At 41.4% G+C, this 22,240-nt stretch overlaps 2 protein-coding genes and 1 long non-coding RNA gene across 4 annotated transcripts; 2 read left to right on the top strand and 1 right to left on the bottom strand.

Annotated features, from left to right (window-relative positions):
• Window positions 1-351: 351 nt before the first annotated feature.
• LOC124275339 (PR domain zinc finger protein 10-like) lies at window positions 352-10,832 on the bottom strand. Of its 2 annotated transcripts, XM_046710835.1 has the most exons (8): window positions 10,715-10,832; window positions 9,087-9,156; window positions 7,749-8,521; window positions 6,583-6,711; window positions 6,232-6,359; window positions 5,514-5,666; window positions 3,337-3,472; window positions 352-2,552 (listed from the first exon to the last, which is right to left on the bottom strand). In XM_046710835.1, exons 3-8 carry the CDS (start codon window positions 8,464-8,466, stop codon window positions 613-615), a joined length of 3,204 nt encoding a protein of 1,067 aa, XP_046566791.1. In that variant the 5' UTR covers window positions 8,467-8,521; window positions 9,087-9,156; window positions 10,715-10,832; the 3' UTR covers window positions 352-612. The 2 variants fall into 2 exon arrangements, with proteins under 2 accessions (XP_046566791.1, XP_046566792.1); XM_046710836.1 differs by lacking the exon at window positions 9,087-9,156.
• LOC124275342 lies at window positions 6,246-16,559 on the top strand. Its single transcript, XR_006898249.1, has 3 exons — window positions 6,246-6,258; window positions 7,657-7,660; window positions 16,446-16,559. It is a non-coding gene; the product is annotated as an uncharacterized LOC124275342 (long non-coding RNA).
• Window positions 10,910-13,011, top strand: LOC124275341 (coiled-coil-helix-coiled-coil-helix domain-containing protein 7-like). The gene is made up of 3 exons (XM_046710837.1): window positions 10,910-11,306; window positions 12,049-12,147; window positions 12,490-13,011. The coding sequence occupies exons 1-3, from the start codon at window positions 11,205-11,207 to the stop codon at window positions 12,595-12,597; spliced, it is 309 nt and encodes a 102-aa protein (XP_046566793.1). The 5' UTR covers window positions 10,910-11,204; the 3' UTR covers window positions 12,598-13,011.
• Window positions 16,560-22,240: the final 5,681 nt, after the last annotated feature.

The following is a 22,240-nucleotide window of genomic DNA, read 5'->3' as shown; positions in this document are numbered from 1 at the left end:
AAACTCGGATAAGTAAACGTCTTCTCATGGTCCCTGGAAGTAAATTACTTAACAAACGAGACTGGTTAACTAAATTAGCGATCACCACATAATCCGACATAAGGGGCAGTCGTGTCAGTCTCCAGTCAAACAAACATCCTACTTACAGCTCGCTGGCGTCAAGCAGTTGACAATACACTAACAACTGGAGGCCAGCCCTGATAAGTTGTTCATTGTTACATATGCATACATATACATGCCTATGGTTGTCATTTGCAGGTTTTTATAAGTTTGGATAAGTAAAATACCTGATAAGTAAACAATTTTGGCGAGTCCCTTGAAATTTTACTTATCAGGTTTTCACTGTACCTATCTTCCCTATCTTAAAAAAGGTCACATAGACAGATTGTACAACTACTGAATATTGTTGAATATTCAAAATATTTGGGTATGAAATAACACAGTGATTGACCCAAATTGAATAAGCAGCATCTTCTTCAGGTAAGGTCTTTATTCTGCTAATGACGAATGACAGATAAGCTATTTATGATTATTAAAGTTACAAATATCTACAGTATGTCATCAGCTTATAGTTTTAGCACCTTTAACCCTTAAGATTAAGTGAAGGTAGTTTCATTGAGCTTGATGGTGGGCATGGCCTTGCTGGAGATGACCTCTGGGAATATGAGCCATGTTCTGAGTGATCTGCTGGGCTTGCGTCTGCTGTACGATACTGTTGGATGTCACGACCTCTGTAATGTTATTGCATGGCTGGACAGCAAAATACTCCGTCATGGTGTCCCAGGCCACAGCCATTGTGGTGGCGTTATTGCACTGTCCTGAGAAAGAGCCATGAGACGTCTGCGCAGACTGAAGCAACCGAGCAGTCTCCACTTCGGCGACAGACGTTCCCCCTTGACGAAAGTTTGGCACTTTAGGAGTCCAGGCAGGAGCTGGTGCTGTGGAATAACTGTGGTCATCTCTCTCCTCTATGACAGTGAACGACCATGGCATTGGTCGAGTCTGTCGCTGAGGTGCCATTTGATCTTGGAACACTGGTCGATCCTTCACCTGCTGAAGCTGATCTGGACACTCCCTTCCTTGGGGCATCACAGTTACGGGCATGTTGGTCTGGCCGTTGATGAAGGTCACTGGAGCAGACACCTCCATGACAGTCTGAGGTGTTATCACATTGCTGGAGGTGGTCACGTTGGTGTTGATGTACCGCTCTAATGCTTTAGCTGCCTGATTGGGAGCCACAGCTACGGGGTTGTTGGAGTTGAGCTGTGGTGTGGAGAGGGTGTACAGGTTGTAAGAAGACGACGTCACAGCTGCCTCTGTGATATCACCAGCAGCTTGCGCTAGTGGATGTTCATCTCCCTCCGGAAGCTGTTGTCTCATGGTCTGTTCGTGTGTATACCTTACGTGGTTCGTCAGCAGCTTCTTCTTTGGAAATATCTCCGGGCAATGCTGACAACTGAACACTTGTTCTCCTTCAACCGGCTTCTCCTTTTTAGCTTCTTTACAATGGTTAGTTTTATAATGCCTGTGTAGATGATCTTTCCTCCCAAACGTCTGAGGACATAACTCACAAAGAAAACACTTCTCTTTAGTGTGCACAACCATGTGTCTTTTCACATCCTTATTTGTCCCAAACATTCTATTACATATTGGACACGCATGTTTCTTGGGTGTATCAACAAGAGACTTGTATCTATTGTGGGTGAGTGTATGTTTGATAAGATGCTCTTTGGTTTCATACTTGGCGGAACATATCATACACACAAGAGACACGCCTTCTTTGGCTTCATGCAAGGCCATGTGATAGTCGTAGGTGTTTTTATGTAAGTAAGACTTTCCACATTTGTCACATAGATATGAAAACCGATGTTGATCGTGAGTCTTGAGATGAGTCTTTAGGTGGTCCATTCTGTTGAATGCCTTATCACAATATGGACACTGTCTGTTCATGGGTTTACGGTGAGACAACATGTGCCTCCAATGAGTGAATTTGGTCACAAAGCCCTTCCCACAGTCAGGTACATCACAAGTGTAAGCGCTTTTCCCAGTGTGAGAAGCTTCATGTGCCCGATAAAAGTCTTCGGCCGCAAACTGTTCTGGGCAATATGAACAAGAAAACTTGGGTGTTCTCGCATATTTCTTCTTCTCACTACTCTCCCTCCTTTTCCGCTTGGTTTTACCTTTCGATCGATTTTGTGACTTCCGTCCTGCCTTCCTCTTGCTTTTCTTGGCCTTGACCTCTACCTCATACTCCTCGTCGTCATCATCCACATCATCGTCCTCATCATCATCTAGGGCCAGCTTCCTGGGACTGCCTTTCCGCCTGGTGGAGCCGGAGCCTCTCTTCCTCTTGCTGGACGTCTTCCTCGGGGTACAGGAGTGGCTGAACAGCTGGGTTTTGGTCTTGAACTGAGTGTCACACGAGATGCAGTGCGTCCCACTGTAACTGTCCGATGAACTGTCACCGTCTTCATTTTCCGCTACTTGGAACTCATCATCAGTGTTGTCTGCTACATCCACCTCCAATTCCGGCGGGGTTGTCATGTTATCATCTGAAACAAGTGTTACACTGTGTATTGTGTGATATGTAATTATAATTGAAGGTGAGGTGAGGTGAAATTGGATGTAATGTCGTTCTTGAGAATATTTCGCTCATATGACGACGTGCATGCGTGTGTATGTGCGGCTGCTTGTACTAGCCCAGATTTAAGCTGGTTTTATAGTGCTAGCCCACTGAGATACCATGCCGCAGTGAAGCATGGATACCCCACTCAGAAACATTATACTGACTCCGAGCCAACCAGTCCTTGTTGTACCCATTAATGCCGAGCACCAGGCAGGGACCAACAAGTACCATATTTTAACGTCTTTTGGCATGACGCGGTCAGGGATCGAACCCGCGACCTTCCGCTCTGCGGGCGGACGCTATAACCACTACACCACGGAGGCGGTAATTATATTGAAACAGTTGTGAAAACAAAGATAATGCAGATAACACACTCCTGTAATATCAGTTAGAAACTATATCCTGACAAAGACTCTTAGGAACTCACATTTGCTGCTCTGAACACATTCTCGTTTATATAAGAATTTAGAACTCTTGATGTTTGTTAGTTGATTCAAAACTTGATGCAACTTCCTTTCTTCTATTATTATTTTTTGGGGGGTAAGGGTGTCTGTGTCTTGTGTCTGTTCATGCAGAGAAATATCATATCAAAATGGAACATAAATTAATGAGACTGATGGAGAATTATTACACACCAGCATTCAATTTATTTGTCTTAGTAAAGAAATGAAGAAGTAACAATGACGGACCCGATTCCAGCGGATACTGACCTCCTTTGTGTTGCTTCCCCTGCTTCCCTTTGTCTGTCCCTGTCTCCTGTTGGACATCAGTGAACAGAGACATGCCGATCTTCACTGCATAGTCTGCAGCATACCACACCTTCAACTCCTTCCCATACTCTATCGGCTGCAAAACAATATACCTTCATAATGTACCACACCTTCATAATGCATTATATCTTCATGACATACCACACCTTCATAACATACCACACCTTCATAACATACACCTCCATAACATACCACACCTTCATAACATAGTACACCTTCATAACATACCACACATTCATAACATACCACACCTCCATAACATACCACACCTCCATAACATACCAAACCTTCATGACATACCCCACACCTTCATGACATACCACACACCTTCATGACATACCACACCTCCATGACATACCATACCTTCATGACATACCACACCTTCATAACATACCACACTTTCATGACATACCAAACTTTCATGACATACCACACCTCCATGACATACCAAACCTTCATGACATACCAAACCTTCATGACATACCACACTTTCATGACATACCACACCTCCATGACATACCACACCTTCATGACATACCAAACCTTCATAACATACCAAACCATCATGACATACCACACCTCCATGACATACCCAGCTTCATGACACACCAAACCATCATGACATACCACACCTCCATGACATACCACACCTTCATGACATACCAAACCTTCATAACATACCACACCTTCATGACATACCACACCTTCATGACATACCACACCTCCATAACATACCACACCTTCATGACATACCAAACCTTCATAACATACCACACCTTCATGACATACCACACCTTCATGACATACCACACTTTCATAACATACCACACCTTCATAACATACCACACCTTCATAACATAGTACACCTTCATGACATACCACACCTTCATGACATACCACACCTTCATGACATAGTACACCTTCATGACTAACCACACCTCCATAACATACCACACATTCATGACATACCACACCTCCATAACATACCACACCTCCATAAACATACCACACCTCCATAACATACCACACATTCATGACATACCACACCTCCATAACATACCACACATTCATGACATACCAGGGGCAGTGGGGTCAAGATTTTACCAAACGTACTAATTCCAGGGTCCTTACAGGGAATATGAGTGTCCTGTAAAGTGATGGAATCATGTGGCAGACTGTACTGTAAGGTTTAAAGATTACCTTGATTACAGGAACTAGATATTTCTTGTAACAAATTGTGAACAGTGAATATACTAGTAATTGTGCATTCCAGGGGACACAGTATATGTATATTTCTGTGTCCATTCTATACACTGGACACACATTTCTGAATCGCGTAAAACCCTGCTAAAATTGCTGAAATATTGCTAAAAACGTCATAAAACTAGACTCACTAACTCACTTACTCATAACAAACCAGAGCATAACATACCACACCTTTATAACAACACACCTTCATAACATTAGCAATGATATATCTGCATGACATTAGCCATTCTACATCATAATATTCGCCATACTGCATGCCATATATGTATTATTTTCACCAAGACGAATTACTGTTATGTTTCATGAGCAAGTCAGCAGTAGTTCAGATATGGTAAAACACCAGTGTCATGTAAATAACAACACAAACCAGAGTTGTACAAGAAGGGCACAACAACAAATTATTATATCCATCATTATTACCCGCCCATGAAAGATACTGCAGTGTAATATTTTTACGGCAATATTACACTAGTGTAATACCGCTAGACGTATGATGTCATAACGATTTACAGTTATGACGTCACAATGCTAATACCTCTGTCACAGAGGTATGAGACCTTGCTTGACTCGCAGAAAGCTGAGAGTCATCACACTGTAGGCAGTTTCTATCATTTTATGTTGGAGAGTAATAAACAAAATACTAAACTCGCTTCCATGAAATACAATTTTTATCAAACTTGTGAAAGATTTAGTATCAATACCAAATCATTAACTCGTTTAATAAAAATGATTTAGTAAATAAAGATCATTTAGTATCCTCTATATATTTAATTGTTACACAAACATGGTAAAAGATGGTGTACAGTCAACTTCACTTTAGAATAGGGAATCAACAGTGTTGTTGTTACCTTGATGGTTGTATAGTAGACCATACGGTCATACACATAAGCGGCCATGTTCTGGTCAGTATAGGTCTGGGCCGGCTGCACAAACATCATCCAGTTACACTCCGCCTCGCTGCTCAAGTCATACAGCAACATGTCGTCATCACTGTCATAGCCCTGCAATGTACACACACATTATGATGAGTGCCGGAGATGTCAGTGAACACTATTCCACATCGCTGTGGTGACGATGACACACAAGTCTCAGACTCTGATTTACTGGATTCAATTCAGTTGTCTCATAACACAAGTAACAGACACATGCAACAGTGAGTGAGTGAGTTCTACGCCGCTTTTAGCAATATTCCAGCAATATCATGGCGGGGGACACCAGAAATGGACTTCACATATTGTACCCATGTGGGGAATCAAACCCGAGTCTTCGGCTTGACGGGTGAACACTTTAACCACTAGGCTACCACACCGCCCCCACAGGTGCCATAACCATAGGTAGGTTCTGTTATTGATATATCAACAGAAACTGATCTTACTAACTTTGGTGCCAGGCTCGATGTCATACTCATCACTAATAGGCATATGAACTTCATATATTGAACAGTACATCTGAATAAAATCAAGTCAAGCAGAGTTAACCCCCTTGACAAAGCCGGCACAAACATTTTCAAATATGACCCCGGTATCTCAAAGTTAGTTATGAGAGGTTATTTTTATTACAACATACCTTAAGGTAAAAGTCGGAGTGTCCTTTGTCTGACTTGCTTGTATCTGTACAGAATGGAGCCTTGAGTGGACCAAACTGAGTGCGTGCCTTTATGTATTTTTTGGCAAAGACACCTTCCCCTTTACTACCTGAAAATCACACAGAACACAATATGTCAAATAAAAAGTACTCATTCAGAAAATGAAAACTAATGTGTCTATGATTGTTTTCTTATCCCTTTTTATCATGTTAGAGGCCATTGTGTTTATACTTGTTGGACCAAGCTGTCTACCACCAAAGGTTTGTTTGTCAACTTCCTCACGTACAAGTTTCATATACAGACATTTGTCAGTGGGAACAGCGTTTACCTACCAACTTTAATAACCAGCACAGATGGCAGCGTAAGTCGAGCATATGTCGGGACGTGTGAGTCAGGAACAGTAATCAGGGAGCCATGTTTCCGACAATGGCCGACATTGCTCTTGCCACAGTCTTGACACCCTGCAACATACCAGTGAGTGAGTTTAGTTTTACGCCGCACTCAGCAATATTCCAGCTATATGGTGGCGGTCTGTAAATAATCGACTCTGGACCAGACAATCCAGTGATCAACAGCATGAGCATCGATCTGCGCAATTGTGAACCGATGACATGTGTCAACCAAGTCAGTGAACCTGACCACCCGATCCTGTTAGTCGCTTCTTACGACAAGCATGGGTTACTGAAGATCAATTCTAACCCAGACCTTCACGGGTGTGCAACATACCAAATTACAACAGTAATACACAGACACAAACGGTAACATATATCAACAGATTGTGATTCAACATGTTTTAATCAAATCTATAAATACTATTAAAATATTGACATAACTGGTCAACCTCAGCACAAGGGATGAAATGAGTGAGTGAGTGATGGATGGAGGGATGTTATATACCACTTTTAGCAATATTCACAGCGGGGGACACCAGAAATGGACTTCACACATTGTACAAGTATTCATTGATACGGAAACTCCAGTGTTTGAAATAACACATACAAGGGGGCTTGTCTAACAGATCTTTACCATTTCAATGAAACTAACCTACAGAGATGGAAAATAATCAAGGACAATCAAAAGAACACAATTAGGGCAAATCTGGCTCCCATATAAAAGAGGATCCTGGTATGGCTAAGTGAGTGAGTGAGTTGGGTTTTACGCTATTTTTATCAATATCCCAGCAATATCATGCCTGGGGACACCAGAAATGGGCTTCACACATTGAACCTTTGTGGGGAATCGAACCCAGGTCTTTGGCATGATGAGCAGATGTTTTAACCACTAGGCTACCCCATAGCCCCTGGCATGGCTAAGGGAAGCAACCCAGCAAGATAAGGAGATTAAGACTACTGAGACACCCATGTCCCTGAGTCACAAGAAACACATGTACATCCAAACCTCGGAAGACTCGTCATGCTGGTTAACGGTCACAACTTCTAACATGTAACTGATACATTAAGCATAGGAATCAGGTTAAAACATGCCCCATATTTCTCACATAAAAGATTCCGCTGGGGTGACCTCGCAGCTCTTCTTCCAGAGCGAGTAACAGCTGCATCCTTTCCCCTAAGTTCCACATGCTGTAGAAGTTCCTGTTGAGATCGTGTGTTGTGAGATTCCACCTTTCCTGTCCCTGACACACCCAGGTTGACCTGTCTATTGTCTTCTTGCTGTGGAGATGCTGTCTTGGCGGAACCTTCAGCTGATGAGTCACACTCAGCAGGTGACCCACATTCAACTGAGGACCCTGAGGGCTGATGTTCCTGACTGGAGAGCTGGTCCGATTTCTGCTCTTCAGATTTCAATGAAACATTAATCGTTCTAGAGTCAGTCAGTCCTGAAACAATCTGATCCTTCATATCTTTGTCCGAGTAATTGTAATCCACTAAATATACAGCAGTATTTTCTCTGTCATCATTAGAAATGAGAATCTGCATTTTAGGATCAACACCTTCCTGTCCTTCCAAGTCCCTGTGAGAATGACCTTGAGTGACCTCCTTGACTATATTGTTTGGAAGCAGAGCGTCTGCCTCCATCCCACTGTTTTCAGCTTCAGTCATCACTGCTGTCAGTGTCTGCAAACCTCCGATCTCATGGATGGCCTTCGCATGGACCTCTACTTCAACAGCAGGGAAGTCGGTCACAACAGCATCAACTTCTGCTAAAGACCCAACATTGTTAACATCCTGAACGGCTTGAAGAATCTGCTCCGCCATGGTTATCAGTTAGAATCAGACCTCATCTTGACATGACTGCTCAGCTGGAGATGTCCTGAAAGTGTAAGAACACTGCACAATATAGTGAAATCAAACTACACTGAAAAATCATGGTACATGTAGTATGCAAATATTGTTTCTTAAAAACATAACATAAAGTATTAGATAAGCAGTGAATATTCTCAATATGTACAATGATAATAATTGCCAAATTTCTGCACACATTTTATCATGCCTGACTGCCGAAAGTTCAAACAACAGACACGGCAGAACAAGTATAAGACTGTCTGTCACAGTGACACTTACGGCTGCTATCATAAATAATAACACAATCAGCCAGTCATCAGAATGACATTCAGCACAGAAATCGCATGCATAACATTGCTAGTAGCAGACAATCAACAATTAGCTACCAATTTGCTTTTTAATTGTTTGGAATAGATGAGGCCAGCATAACTTAATTATCATGACAATTAGACCAATTTTATGACCTGTTTTTCCTATTCCACCTTCTACATTTTAATCATTTACAGAAATTTGTAAGCGAAGAATTTCATTTTCAGCATTGTGTTTTGAATCCATTTTATCATTGTATATTTCAGCATTTCAGTTACACTCACATTTTGACCATGATTGTTCTCTCCTGCTCACTCAAGCCATAACTTCATTTGGAAAGGATTGAAGTGAAGCCTTAAAATGCACAGGAAGACATGGCAGTAGGTGTAAAGCATAAATGGATTTGAGTTAATTTCAAAAGTTTAATATTTTGGGGTGTGCAATAAGATTAGAAAAGAGGTATCTCAATACACTAGAATGGCCATACAAAATGAAAAGTCTTAAAGGCAAAATAATGCCATACACATGATAGTCACTTAATACTGATGCTGGAAATCTTTTCTTAACTATGGAAATGAAACATAAAATGTCCTTGACTGATGCTAATGGCAATGTTTGTGTTGTCATACTTGTGTTGTTACTCATGCATTTCAGTTAAACAGAAGCGACATGATGGACTGACCATATCTTCACAAACAGGCTACTATCCTGCCAGGCTGGGATATATTCCTTTTTGCAGATCATGTTTGGATAAATAACACTCCAGTTCAAGTAAAAACACTCCTTTTAACAATATTTATGAATATTATAGTGTAGTTAACGCAAATAGCAAATTGAATTCATAAAGAGATACGGTTCAATTCACTGAATACGTATGTGACTCGTAACAGCCCAAGTAAGTATATTGTTTTGACCGTAAGCATGTAAAATAGTTGGATATCTGGAATAATACTCTGTCTTATCATCAGTTGTGGAAAGAGAGGCAATTAATTCTTCCTTTTTTGTTTGTGTAATTATCCAGCTGATCAAATGCATGATATGAGAGACAACTCCATTCCGATTAATTCATAGAATCCTCTCACAAAAAGACATTTACTAGCAAAATTAGTTCACACGTAATTCTACACCTACAGAGGTGTTGGGAAAATTGTGAATGCTTGTGTATACTTAGTGAAGACTACTAAAAATAAGGAATTAACTAAGACAAAGTCTAGACCTTTCATAAGTTCTGATTAAAACTAAGATAACAGCAGTTAATAACAGAGATTTCAGATGAAAGAAAAATAAAACTGTTTCACCCTATTGTTCACATTTCCTCATTTTTATAAGGATATAAACATTGTCCAATTTTCACTCCTCTTAAAATGAAAAGAAAATTATTTTTTTTCATCATCATGTAGCAAAGTTGCTTTTTATTATGAAGATTATCATTGCCTTTTGGTAAGTTGCAACATAACAGGTCTGTGATAATTGATAAAAAAGATACGGTATATATGTTTCAGTGTCACTTACTCTACTCCAGGTTCTACACTTGAATTTGAAAGTTTTCAATTAAATTTCAAATAAAATATGTTTGTCAAAATAAAGAAAGCTGAATAACTCCATTGTTTATCTCAACCCATTGACAGCATGCTTTTTCTTACAATCATACTGTAACCACACTGGCGTACTGTGACAGTTGACTCAACATAATAAGGTCACAGTACACATGGAAATTCATTACTGTGACCTAACTTCTGAAGAAACAGTTACCTGGAGGCCCTCGCAAGGTTCTACGCAAAACGTAACATTACAAAAGTGTGGTTTCCATATCAATATGTAGTTTGAAAGAGGGATATCTAGGTGCTGAAAACGATAATTTTACAAAATCCGCAATTCAAACTGCGTAAATGAGTAATATCTGAGCACAAACCTCATCTATTTCATGGTCTGCACAATTTCCAACCTTGTCTGGCGACGCCATTACTGACAAAGTATTGTGGGTCGGGAAAACCCCTCGCATAAAGCTCCGAACACCGATATCGCAGACCGCTTCGTTCAGTGTCACAAGATGAAATGTGTTATACGCGTTGGAGTAGAGTTTGTACACCCGCAACCAGCCAAATGATTGTCAGACAACACATTTTGTCGAAGGTTTATGTCACTCTATGTTTTTAGATATTTACGACTGTTCTGTAACAACTTAGCTATTCTGATCACATATCAGTATTTTGTAAATTATCTTTATTGCAGAAAAGTTGACATTACCTCAAAGATATTTGCCCTACATTTGAAATGCAATATAACTAACATTAGTTTTACTTGATACTTTCTTTACAAAAACAAAATGTCAGCGCGCACGAAGGACCTGTGTTGATTTGTTTGCATTGAAATTTATCTGATATTTGCAGCGTATTTCTAAAATGACTTCCACGGGTGGACGTGCCATTAACGAAAATGAGAGACAAAACAAAATTGATCGATCTACAAGACAAGCATCAGCTGACAAGAACCCTTGTATGACGGTACGGTCTGACGCTATCACTGACGTAGCCGAGAGCCGCGATGCGTTCCTGTACTTGACCGTATAGGACCGCATCGCGGCTCTAGGCTAACGGTGACAGTACATTCGTTGCTTCAAACCCATAAAAATACCCTCGTGTTATGGGTTTGCGAAACATTCGACATTGTTTTCTCGCTGCTCACTTGAACAACTTAACCTGTCGCTCAGTTTATCTTACAAAACAACCCATCATAAATACAATGTGTGTGAAACCCACACCTCTTCTGTGCTCTTCAGCCTCTTGTTCAAGTTGTTGTAGTGCAAGTAATCGGGAAGTCAGAAATTGTATGATTTCCAAACACATATAATCCGACGTTATATTTTGGGCATGACTTAGCGAAAACTGACCCGTCTGTAACTGTCTCTTCTCGAAATGTTGCAAAGTGTTGGCTAATTTGATTAAACCAGTATTCCAGGATAACTCCAAACTGGCAAAATAATTTTGATCCTCCACACAGCCCTATCTAAAGTATCTGTGTCTGGTAAAGTGTGCAATACTCCCATATTTATCATGTAACTTTTATATCCTAAAGTATGTTCTGGTCGTACACCATGATGTGGCTAGAACACTGTTCAGCAGCATGAAACAGGTCAGCGATGTCATGCTTTAAATTACAGTAATGAATCAATATATATTTTCTCTATTTGATAGACAAACATATTAATATAATTTCTAATGGTGGAATTTTGTTTTCTTTCAACAGGAACAAAAAATGTCATATAAATGCTTGGATGACAATGGGTATGACAGAGAGAAGTGCTCCAAGTGTTTCCAGAATTACAGAAACTGCAGGGAATTTTGGGTATGCCTGTTATGTAAAACTTTTGGAATATCATTAACAAGAAACTCTATTGACAATCAGAGTTTTAACTTGTAGATTATGTCTATGTTAATTGCTAATCATGTTTATGCAGTTTTCAAACTTGTCAGTTATTAGCATAAATCATGAAGAAAATCACTTAGGACTGTAAGAAATTATCATCAATCATTTACCAATATATTCATGATGGTGCATTGCAATACTCTAGGATATGAGAAAGAATCATTTAGCCAGATGGTGTGTCAATAGTATCAGCCTCTCTCTCTCTCTCGATCGATCGATCGAGTTCTAGCGTATAAGAAAAACCTTTACCATCATTTTCAGAGCCGCATCATGACGGACAGAAAGAAGAAAGGCATTGTCCCAGCACTTCCCCCAGTAGAAGAAAGGGACAAAGTTCGAACTGAGTACAGCCACATCCTTGGCTGGTGACATAGGTGTAGGCTAGGTCAACTCTTGTCACTGTGTGTGTTGAGACTTGTGTGCATGATATTAGTAAACAGGACTGAATGTATAAGAGATGTCGGCTGTTGCGGTTTCAGTGGAATCGCTAGATGTTTATTTGAATAATCAACCAAAATTAAAAATTGAAATGTCACAGCAATGCAGTCTCATAAAATCAGATATTGATGCTCCTTACCTCAACATCTAAATCTGAGGACATCCCGTACAGGTCACATCAGAAAGACATTTTGTGAACTTCGATCGACCAGTGAAATGACTAATAATTAGAAGTTGACATAAGCTCATCAGAAAACAGCATTCTCATGCTTTACAGCATTGTTCCATATTAGCAACCTCAATTCTAGAAATCGCTTTATATGTTATGAAATCAAAATTTGAAAACTGAACTAAAGGATGGCTGATTGGTGGCCAAAATTGAATTGGAGTATTTCCATGCTATGTGAAGTCACTTGAAATGTTTTTTCTCACTGAATCCAGATATAAAGGGATGATTTTTGACTGGATCAGACTTACAGCCTTTCACTGTCACTCTGAATACTCCGTGTTAACCTTTACAAGGGTGCATGATGACTGTCACTTTCCCAGTCTGTGTTTGGTCAGATGATTGGCCAATCATAATGGGATGTCATCAGGACTTTGTTGGGCATTAATGAGACCTGGGATCTGATTTTAACGAGACTTCACATCAGTGCCAAAGTTGTTCTGTTTTACTGCATGTCAGGACATAAGTGCAGTAATCTTGAACACCACTACATGTACACACTGCATTCCTCCATTACCTATGAATACGTTCAGCTGCTTTGAGGGTCAGTGGGGTAGCCTAGTGGTTATGGCGCTCGCGTCGTCACACCGAAGACCTGGGTTCGATTCCCAAATGGGTACAATTTGTGAAGCCCTTTTCTGTTGTCCCCTGCCATGATATTGCAGGAATATTGCTAAAAGCACTGTAAAATCATACTCACTCACTCACTTCAGCTACTTGGTGGTATCGGTCCAACAAAGCAAGCCACACCCTTCAGTGGGTGTTCAAACCAATGAGCTCTCAAGTTACCTCTGCAGAATTCTTGTGCAGCATTTGGACAAGCCTTGTGGCCATCAACTCTGTGTATTACTTCTGTATCGTTTCATAAAAGGGATCACACATAGTTCTTGCACAGACTAGTCTTGTCAACATCTTGGTGTTGTCCATGGTCACATCACAATTACACTGAAGACATACGTTGTTACAGGTGATCAAGAAATGTAGTGTACAACATGAAGCACTGACGATGACAATCATTAAAGAGAACATTCACTACCTCTGAGTGTAGTATTGGGGTCTCTGACAACTCTCCACATTATGGTATAGAGGGGCTCGCATTTAAATAAAAAATATGTCTCTCATTTCTAGAGAGAGCCAGATTGTTCGCTAAAGTATGCAGGAACTCCTATGTTTTGAAATAGGAATGTGATCACTCTGTGAAGGAAATTTCTGTGATTATGGCTGTGTTACAGATGGAATTGTCTGTGGAGATGTATTATTGTAATTCACTTGTACATGATGAATACTTTATAATGATCAGTATCATCATTGATATTGGTGCTGTTAATTATTTTGATCATGTATTTGAACGTATAGTTATGTAATTATATATTTTATTGGCAATAAATTATGTCCTGGTTTTAAAAATCTCATATTTTTAAACTTATCCTATCTCACGACTTGCACCTCTCTCTCTTGCTTTGACTTTTAGTGGAAGGACTATAAACTTTTTTCCATAGGCCTCCTTGTCCATTCGCCCGTGCACTCCATGCTGCTCTCCTTAATTAGCTTCCTAGTTCCTAATACAGCTTGCAGCATGCTCCACTAATTGCCCACATGACTACCTTGAATGATCATTCTCTTTCTTGTCGCACGACTGTGTGGACGTGCTGTATATTAGGGACATTATTTCACCCTAACATCATGGGGAAAGGTGATAATCAGTCAAGGAAAAGGAAAGTTTGTGCTCAATGCTCGTCCCTCGACCCTCAATCATCTTGCAGTGGCTGTATTGGACAATGTAACTGGAACAAACGATGTGGCAAGTGTAATTCACTAATAGATGAGGATTTTAAGGCCTACCTTCGTGTTTGCTCCCAGGGAATCGCCGATAGGGACAGGAAATCAACAGAATCTGATCCCACTCCCGCCAAGTGTATCAAGTTACAGCAACAGAAAATCGTACCTTCACGCAAGAGAGCGACGTCTGTGGTTCAAGAGGATTTTATGGACGCTTCATCAGATTCTTACTTATCTGAGGATGTTCGGCACCTATTACGTATGCATCAGTCACCTCCTTCCACAGCGTCAGATCACTCGCGGGTGGTTGTGATCGATAATTCTTTGTTGCCTGTCCCATCTACACTACCAGGGGACCTTAGATCGACAATATCATCATCCAGATCATCGGTACATATCCCCTCGACTGTCTCAGTTTGTTTGGAGCCTGGCCAACCGCGTTCAACCAGCCAACTGTCTCCCCACAGTTCATTGAACCGGACGGAGCTGGCTACAACAGCATCGCAGGGGGACGTTGATCATGAATCAACACTTCAGGTTTTGTCACCTAATCGCCGATCCAGATCGACACATCATTTTAGATCACCACAACGATCTAGATCACCTTCACAATCCAGATCACCATTACAAGCCCGATCTAGATCACCGTGCCGATCCAGATCACAGTCACGATCCAGAGCACAACTACGATCCACATCACCTCATCAATCCAGATCACCTACCCGATCCAGATCACCAAACGGGTCCAGATCACAACTTCGATATCACATCACCAGACAGATCCAGATCACCGAACCAATCCAGATCACAACATCGAAGTAGATCATCGGACCGATCCAGATCACCGAATGGATCCAGATCACAACTTTTAATCAGATTACCGGACTGATCCAGATCACCGAATGGATCACCGGACCGATCTACGTCACCTGACCGATCCAGATCACAACATCGAAGTAGATCGCCAGACCGATCCAGATCACCGAACCGATCCAGATCACAACATCTAAGTAGATCACCTAACCGATCCAGATCACCAAATCAAGCCAGATCGCAACTGCAAACCAGATCACCTGTTCGATCCAGATCACCTTATAGATCCAGATCACGATCACAGTTTCCAGTTAGTGCATCGAATCGATCCAGATCACTTTACAAATCCAGATCATCTGTACAGATCCACATCTCATGGCCGATCCTATTCAGATGGTCGAACCAGAGCTCCAATCAGAACCAGATCACCATCTAGAACTACAGCGACCCGGACTAGTTCTTCATATCATACTGGATCACCTAGCCATACTAGGGAATCCAGATCACCGGCTTACCAACCTACTTCGGTACTTACCACATCGAGATCTTGATACAGTTCCTCTGACCGACGTTCGGGTGATCATTGCTCTGATACCAATAATAGGCCTACAGTCTCTTATGATGTTCTGTCTACACGCTCTGAGAATCCTTCAACTCACTCTAGGATCATCGCTGAGTCATGGGAACCTGATAACAATCCCACTCATACAGCGACTCCAGATCTAAATATGATGAACAGGGCTATAACCTCAGCCTGGAACCAAATACAGCCTTCTACTCCAGCCCATCCGGCTTCGGTAGCCCCTGGCTCTTCATCCGGTCCACCTCCTGAGATTGATCCAGTCCAAATAGCCATGCATGCATCTCCCGCATGTTCTCTACCCCTGGGGGGTAGCTTTGCAGTAGTTGAGACACCTCAGGTACTCCTTTGGATTGTTGAGAAGCTCCAACTTCCCTTGAGTACTTCAGCAGATAACCTTGATCACTCTTATACTCCTAAGGAACCGGGATTGGTCTACCATCACCCTACCACCTCGACCTTGTATTCTGAAATTATCCAGTACACTAAATGATGGTTTCAAGAGCCTGAAACGAATTAAGGACGGATTCTCTGCTCCCAGATATAATCCTTCTACTTCTCATGTCCACGGCCTAGCAAAAATCTCTACGGCTCCAACAGTTGATGAGGATATTGGAACCCTGTGTGGCAAACAAGCTGCTTTGCCCTACCTTATTGAGGACCGAGAGTTGGCTCACATGGATTCAGCCGTGAGAAAGACGTTGCCATCTATTAGTTGCGTGATTGCAGCAGTCGACGCTGTTAACACTGCTCTGGAGCATACTTACTCTGATCAAGACGCTTTCATCCGAGGATGCATGACTTTAGCTCTGGACCAGTTCCAAATTATCCTGGATCAGTTGTGTCATTTTTTGGGCTACACTCTTGCTGTTCGCTGACGTGGACCCCTTAACATCTCTTCATGGAAGGAGCGCTTTAAAACAGAACTGTTTCACCAGCCTTGGTTTACTGACTCCCTCTTCAATGGTAGCATCCAAGAAGTATCTAATAAAGTTGATAAAGAAACCCACTTTCAACTCGCGATTGAACTGTTAAAGATACAGAAGTCACAGCTCCAGGACTCATTAAAACAGCGTCGAACTGCACAGTTCCCCCCTACCAATCCGGTTTTACGCAATCTTTTTCTTGCCGCATCTACTCAAGGCTGTGCCAGAGGAAAAAGACCTGGTCGTGGTGGTTCCTCCCGTCGCCCCCCAGGACCAACTCTGGCCCAGGGACCAGCGCCGGGAAGCAGTGACTGCTTGAGACAATCGCACGACTGGGACCTCCCACCCCCAGTCGTTCCGATTTACAACACTCCGTTAGGCGGGAGATTGCAGATCTTCGCCCTGAATTGGACCTTCCTCAAAGATCCGTACGTCACCCACCTGCTACTCTACGGCTATCAGCTACCCGTTATTGGCAGTCCACCTCTGACGTCACATCCGGCTCATCGCTCATATCCTGTGGACCAGCTTCAGACTCTGCAATCCACAATAGGTATGCTATTAGTCAAACTCGCGATAGAGCTCTTAGGTCCATCGCCGTCACTCCAGGATTCTACTCCCCCATCTTCTTGGTTCCCAAGAAAAATTCCAACAAACTCTGGCTCATCTTCAATATGAAGTTATTCAATGCCCGATTCCTCCTTCCACCGCCTCACTTCAGGATGGTGTCTATCAACCTTTTACGCTCCATCCTGAAGAAGGGAGACTTCCTCATCAGCCTTGATCTTCAGGATGCTTATCTTCACGTTCTGATACATCCAAAACACCAGAAGTACCTTCGCTTCGTGTTCAACGGGAATCACTACCAATGGAAAGTCCTTCCATTTGGAATTGGGGCGGTGGGGTAGCCTAGTGGTTAAAGCGTTGGCTCGTCACGCCGAAGGCCCGGGTTCGATTCCCCACATGGGCACAATGTGTTAAGCCCATTTCTGGTGTCCCCCGCCGTGATATTGCTGGAATATTGCTAAAAGCGGCGTAAAACTAAACTCAGTCAGTCCATTTGGAATTTCCATGGCCCCATGGCTTTTTACCTGAATTACCAATCCCATAATGAGCTTCCTCCACTTTCAAGGGATCGGAACTAATATCGATTCAGAAACTCCAATTCATCAGAGCACTGTTCGACACTCGTCAGGGGATGATGTTTGTATCTCACGACAGGTGGATAAAGATTCAGCAATGCATTCCTCCAGCACTGTCTCAGGCGAGAACCTTACGACAGTGGCAGGAGCCACGGGGCCTTCTGACGTCAGCTCATGCCTTAACGTACAGAGGCCAGCTCCAACTTCGGCCGATACAGAGATTTCTACGCCCGTACCTTCAGGCCAACAACCCCAAGGAGTGAGATTTGTTCAGGTTTCCTCTATATAGTGTCACATGTCAGTTTGAAACAGGGAGTGAGATTTGTTCAGGTTTCCTCTATATAGTGTCACTTGTCAGTTTGAAACAGGGAGTGAGATTTGTTCAGGTTTCCTCTATATAGTGTCACATGTCAGTTTGAAACAGGGAGTGAGATTTGTTCAGGTTTCCTCTATATAGTGTCACATGTCAGTTTGAAACAGGGAGTGAGATTTGTTCAGGTTTCCTCTATATAGTGTCACTTGTCAGTTTGAAACAGGGAGTGAGATTTGTTCAGGTTTCCTCTATATAGTGTCACATGTCAGTTTGAAACAGGGCGTGAGATTTGTTCAGGTTTCCTCTATATAGTGTCACATGTCAGTTTGAAACAGGGAGTGAGATTTGTTCAGGTTTCCTCTATATAGTGTCACATGTCAGTTTGAAACAGGGAGTGAGATTTGTTCAGGTTTCCTCTATATAGTGTCACATGTCAGTTTGAAACAGGGAGTGAGATTTGTTCAGGTTTCCTCTATATAGTGTCACATGTCAGTTTGAAACAGGGAGTGAGATTTGTTCAGGTTTCCTCTATATAGTGTCACATGTCAGTTTGAAACAGGGAGTGAGATTTGTTCAGGTTTCCTCTATATAGTGTCACATGTCAGTTTGAAACAGGGAGTGAGATTTGTTCAGGTTTCCTCTATATAGTGTCATGTCAGTTTGAAACAGGGAGTGAGATTTGTTCAGGTTTCCTCTATATAGTGTCACATGTCAGTTTGAAACAGGGAGTGAGATTTGTTCAGGTTTCTCTATATAGTGTCACATGTCAGTTTGAAACAGGGAGTGAGATTTGTTCAGGTTTCCTCTATATAGTGTCACATGTCAGTTTGAAACAGGGAGTGAGATTTGTTCAGGTTTCCTCTATATAGTGTCACATGTCAGTTTGAAACAGGGAGTGAGATTTGTTCAGGTTTCCTCTATATAGTGTCACATGTCAGTTTGAAACAGGGAGTGAGATTTGTTCAGGTTTCCTCTATATAGTGTCACATGTCAGTTTGAAACAGGGAGTGAGATTTGTTCAGGTTTCCTCTATATAGTGTCACATGTCAGTTTGAAACAGGGAGTGAGATTTGTTCAGGTTTCCTCTATATAGTGTCACATGTCAGTTTGAAACAGGGAGTGAGATTTGTTCAGGTTTCCTCTATATAGTGTCACATGTCAGTTTGAAACAGGGAGTGAGATTTGTTCAGGTTTCCTCTATATAGTGTCACATGTCAGTTTGAAACAGGGAGTGAGATTTGTTCAGGTTTCCTCTATATAGTGTCACATGTCAGTTTGAAACAGGGAGTGAGATTTGTTCAGGTTTCCTCTATATAGTGTCACATGTCAGTTTGAAACAGTGAGATTTGTTCAGGTTTCCTCTATATAGTGTCACATGTCAGTTTCAGGGAGTGAGATTTGTTCAGGTTTCCTCTATATAGTGTCACATGTCAGTTTGAAACAGGGAGTGAGATTTGTTCAGGTTTCCTCTATATAGTGTCACATGTCAGTTTGAAACAGGGAGTGAGATTTGTTCAGGTTTCCTCTATATAGTGTCACATGTCAGTTTGAAACAGGGAGTGAGATTTGTTCAGGTTTCCTCTATATAGTGTCACATGTCAGTTTGAAACAGGGAGTGAGATTTGTTCAGGTTTCCTCTATATAGTGTCACATGTCAGTTTGAAACAGGAGTGAGATTTGTTCAGGTTTCCTCTATATAGTGTCACATGTCAGTTTGAAACAGGGAGTGAGATTTGTTCAGGTTTCCTCTATATAGTGTCACATGTCAGTTTGAAACAGGGAGTGAGATTTGTTCAGGTTTCCTCTATATAGTGTCACATGTCAGTTTGAAACAGGGAGTGAGATTTGTTCAGGTTTCTATATAGTGTCACATGTCTTTATAGTGTCAGGTTTCCTCTTTATAGTGTCACATGTCAGTTTGAAACAGGGAGTGAGATTTGTTCAGGTTTCCTCTATATAGTGTCACATGTCAGTTTGAAACAGGGAGTGAGATTTGTTCAGGTTTCCTCTATATAGTGTCACATGTCAGTTTGAAACAGGGAGTGAGATTTGTTCAGGTTTCCTCTATATAGTGTCACATGTCAGTTTGAAACAGGGAGTGAGATTTGTTCAGGTTTCCTCTATATAGTGTCACATGTCAGTTTGAAACAGGGAGTGAGATTTGTTCAGGTTTCCTCTATATAGTGTCACATGTCAGTTTGAAACAGGGAGTGAGATTTGTTCAGGTTTCCTCTATATAGTGTCACAAGTCAGTTTGAAACAAGAGGAATGCACAAAGTGATGCAGGACCTTGAGGTTACTTCTAGTTATTGGGACTAACAGATCTTGTTTGTTGATTAACGCAGCACTCAGCCATGTCTCAGCTATATACAGCTGGGCCAGAATATATATATATATTCAATCGAGTCTGGGCCAGACAATCCAGTGATCAACATCATGAGCATATATATGTCATTCGGATACAATGACGTGTCAACCAAGCCAGGGAGTCTGACCACCCGATCCCATTAGTCGCCTCTTACGACAAGCATGGGTTGCTGAAGACCAATCTTAACTGACTGACTGACTGAGTTTGGTTTTACGCCGCTTTTAGCAATATTCCAGCAACATCACGGCGGGGGACACCAGAAATGGGCTTCACACCCAATCTTAACCCGAATCTTCATTGGTAGGGAACAATGGAAACCAAACCAGAACTTAAACAATGTTTATGTCAAGTGTTTCATGCCTTCTTGTTCAGAGTCTGCCTGGCACAGTTGTAGGCTTCCAGACACTTGTGATTACTTTTATCTTGATACCTTTTGTCCCACCTTTGTTATTAGCTCATGAATATGTTTTCCCGCTGTCAAATCACGAATAATTTTATCATCCTGAAAAAAAAATATGTTGATTCCATTGAGTGAGTGAGTTTAGTTTTACGCCACACTCAGCAATATTCCAGCTATATGGCGGTGGTCTGTAAATAATCAAGTCTGGACCAGACAATCCAGTGATCAACAGCATGAGCATCGATCGATTGATTCCATTGAGAGATCCTGAATACTTATATTTGACAAAAATAGAAACAAACAAGAACTGAAAAATATTTATCAATCAAAAGCAAGATGCTGCTATTTCTACATGAAATAGATGTAGATTGGATATAATACAGTCATGTATAGCAGCAAATTAGACAAAGGTAACTGGTAAATCTCAGAACCATTCACTTATCTTGTATCACAACTGCAAACTGGTCACAAAATATGGAATGTAAAAAAATAACAAAATGTATATATTATATCTAAAGAGTATCGAGTTCAAGGATGAGTGCCAACATTGAAATATAGAGCAATAATCTCCCTTCTTCATGGGTCACCTAAATGACATTTTGAATTCATGGAGTTAATTCATCATGAACTTATGTAAAACCTCCAAGTATCATATTTTACTTGAAGTTTCATACTCAATAACAAACTAGAGAGTATATTTTGTTTGGCTGCCTATGGAACACATTGTGAGTTATCACTCATAAATGATTGAATACCATGAACAGGGCCCCATTCCTCAAAGTGATCGTAGTGCTAAGACGATCGTAACTTCCATACTTTAACATAGACTTACGACTGACGTAGCGCTACAAATGCTTTGAGGAACGGGGCCTAGAATGACCCAAACTGTATCCTTGGGATACACGGACATAGGATACATAGAACAAGTTAAAGAGTACCCAATACCTTCATATTGCTATAGTGAATCTGTCATGCCATGCCATAATAATGTGACAGAATTCAGTGTTGTTTAATTTCCTTGAATATG

Source organism: Haliotis rubra, unplaced genomic scaffold (genome assembly GCF_003918875.1).
Source record: "Haliotis rubra isolate DU_JTF1 unplaced genomic scaffold, ASM391887v1 Scf2, whole genome shotgun sequence".
Taxonomy (NCBI): domain Eukaryota; kingdom Metazoa; phylum Mollusca; class Gastropoda; order Lepetellida; family Haliotidae; genus Haliotis; species Haliotis rubra.
The sequence above is the reverse complement of the archived record's forward strand: the minus strand, read 5'-3'. Positions and strand labels throughout refer to the sequence as shown.

Bases quoted from the DNA above. Each gene is read 5' to 3' on its own strand.
- LOC124275341 (XM_046710837.1), top strand. From the start codon at position 11,205: ATGACTTCCACGGGTGGACGTGCCATTAACGAAAATGAGAGACAAAAC. The intron at 11,307-12,048 runs GTACGGTCTGAC...TTCTTTCAACAG, and splicing joins ACAAGAACCCTTGTATGACG to GAACAAAAAATGTCATATAA. The intron at 12,148-12,489 runs GTATGCCTGTTA...CATCATTTTCAG, and splicing joins GAAACTGCAGGGAATTTTGG to AGCCGCATCATGACGGACAG.
- LOC124275339 (XM_046710835.1), bottom strand. From the start codon at position 8,466: ATGGCGGAGCAGATTCTTCAAGCCGTTCAGGATGTTAACAATGTTGGG. The intron at 6,712-7,748 runs GTGAGAAATATG...GGTATGTTGCAG, and splicing joins ACCCCAGCGGAATCTTTTAT to GGTGTCAAGACTGTGGCAAG. The intron at 3,473-5,513 runs GTAACAACAACA...ATTGTTTTGCAG, and splicing joins TCTACTATACAACCATCAAG to CCGATAGAGTATGGGAAGGA.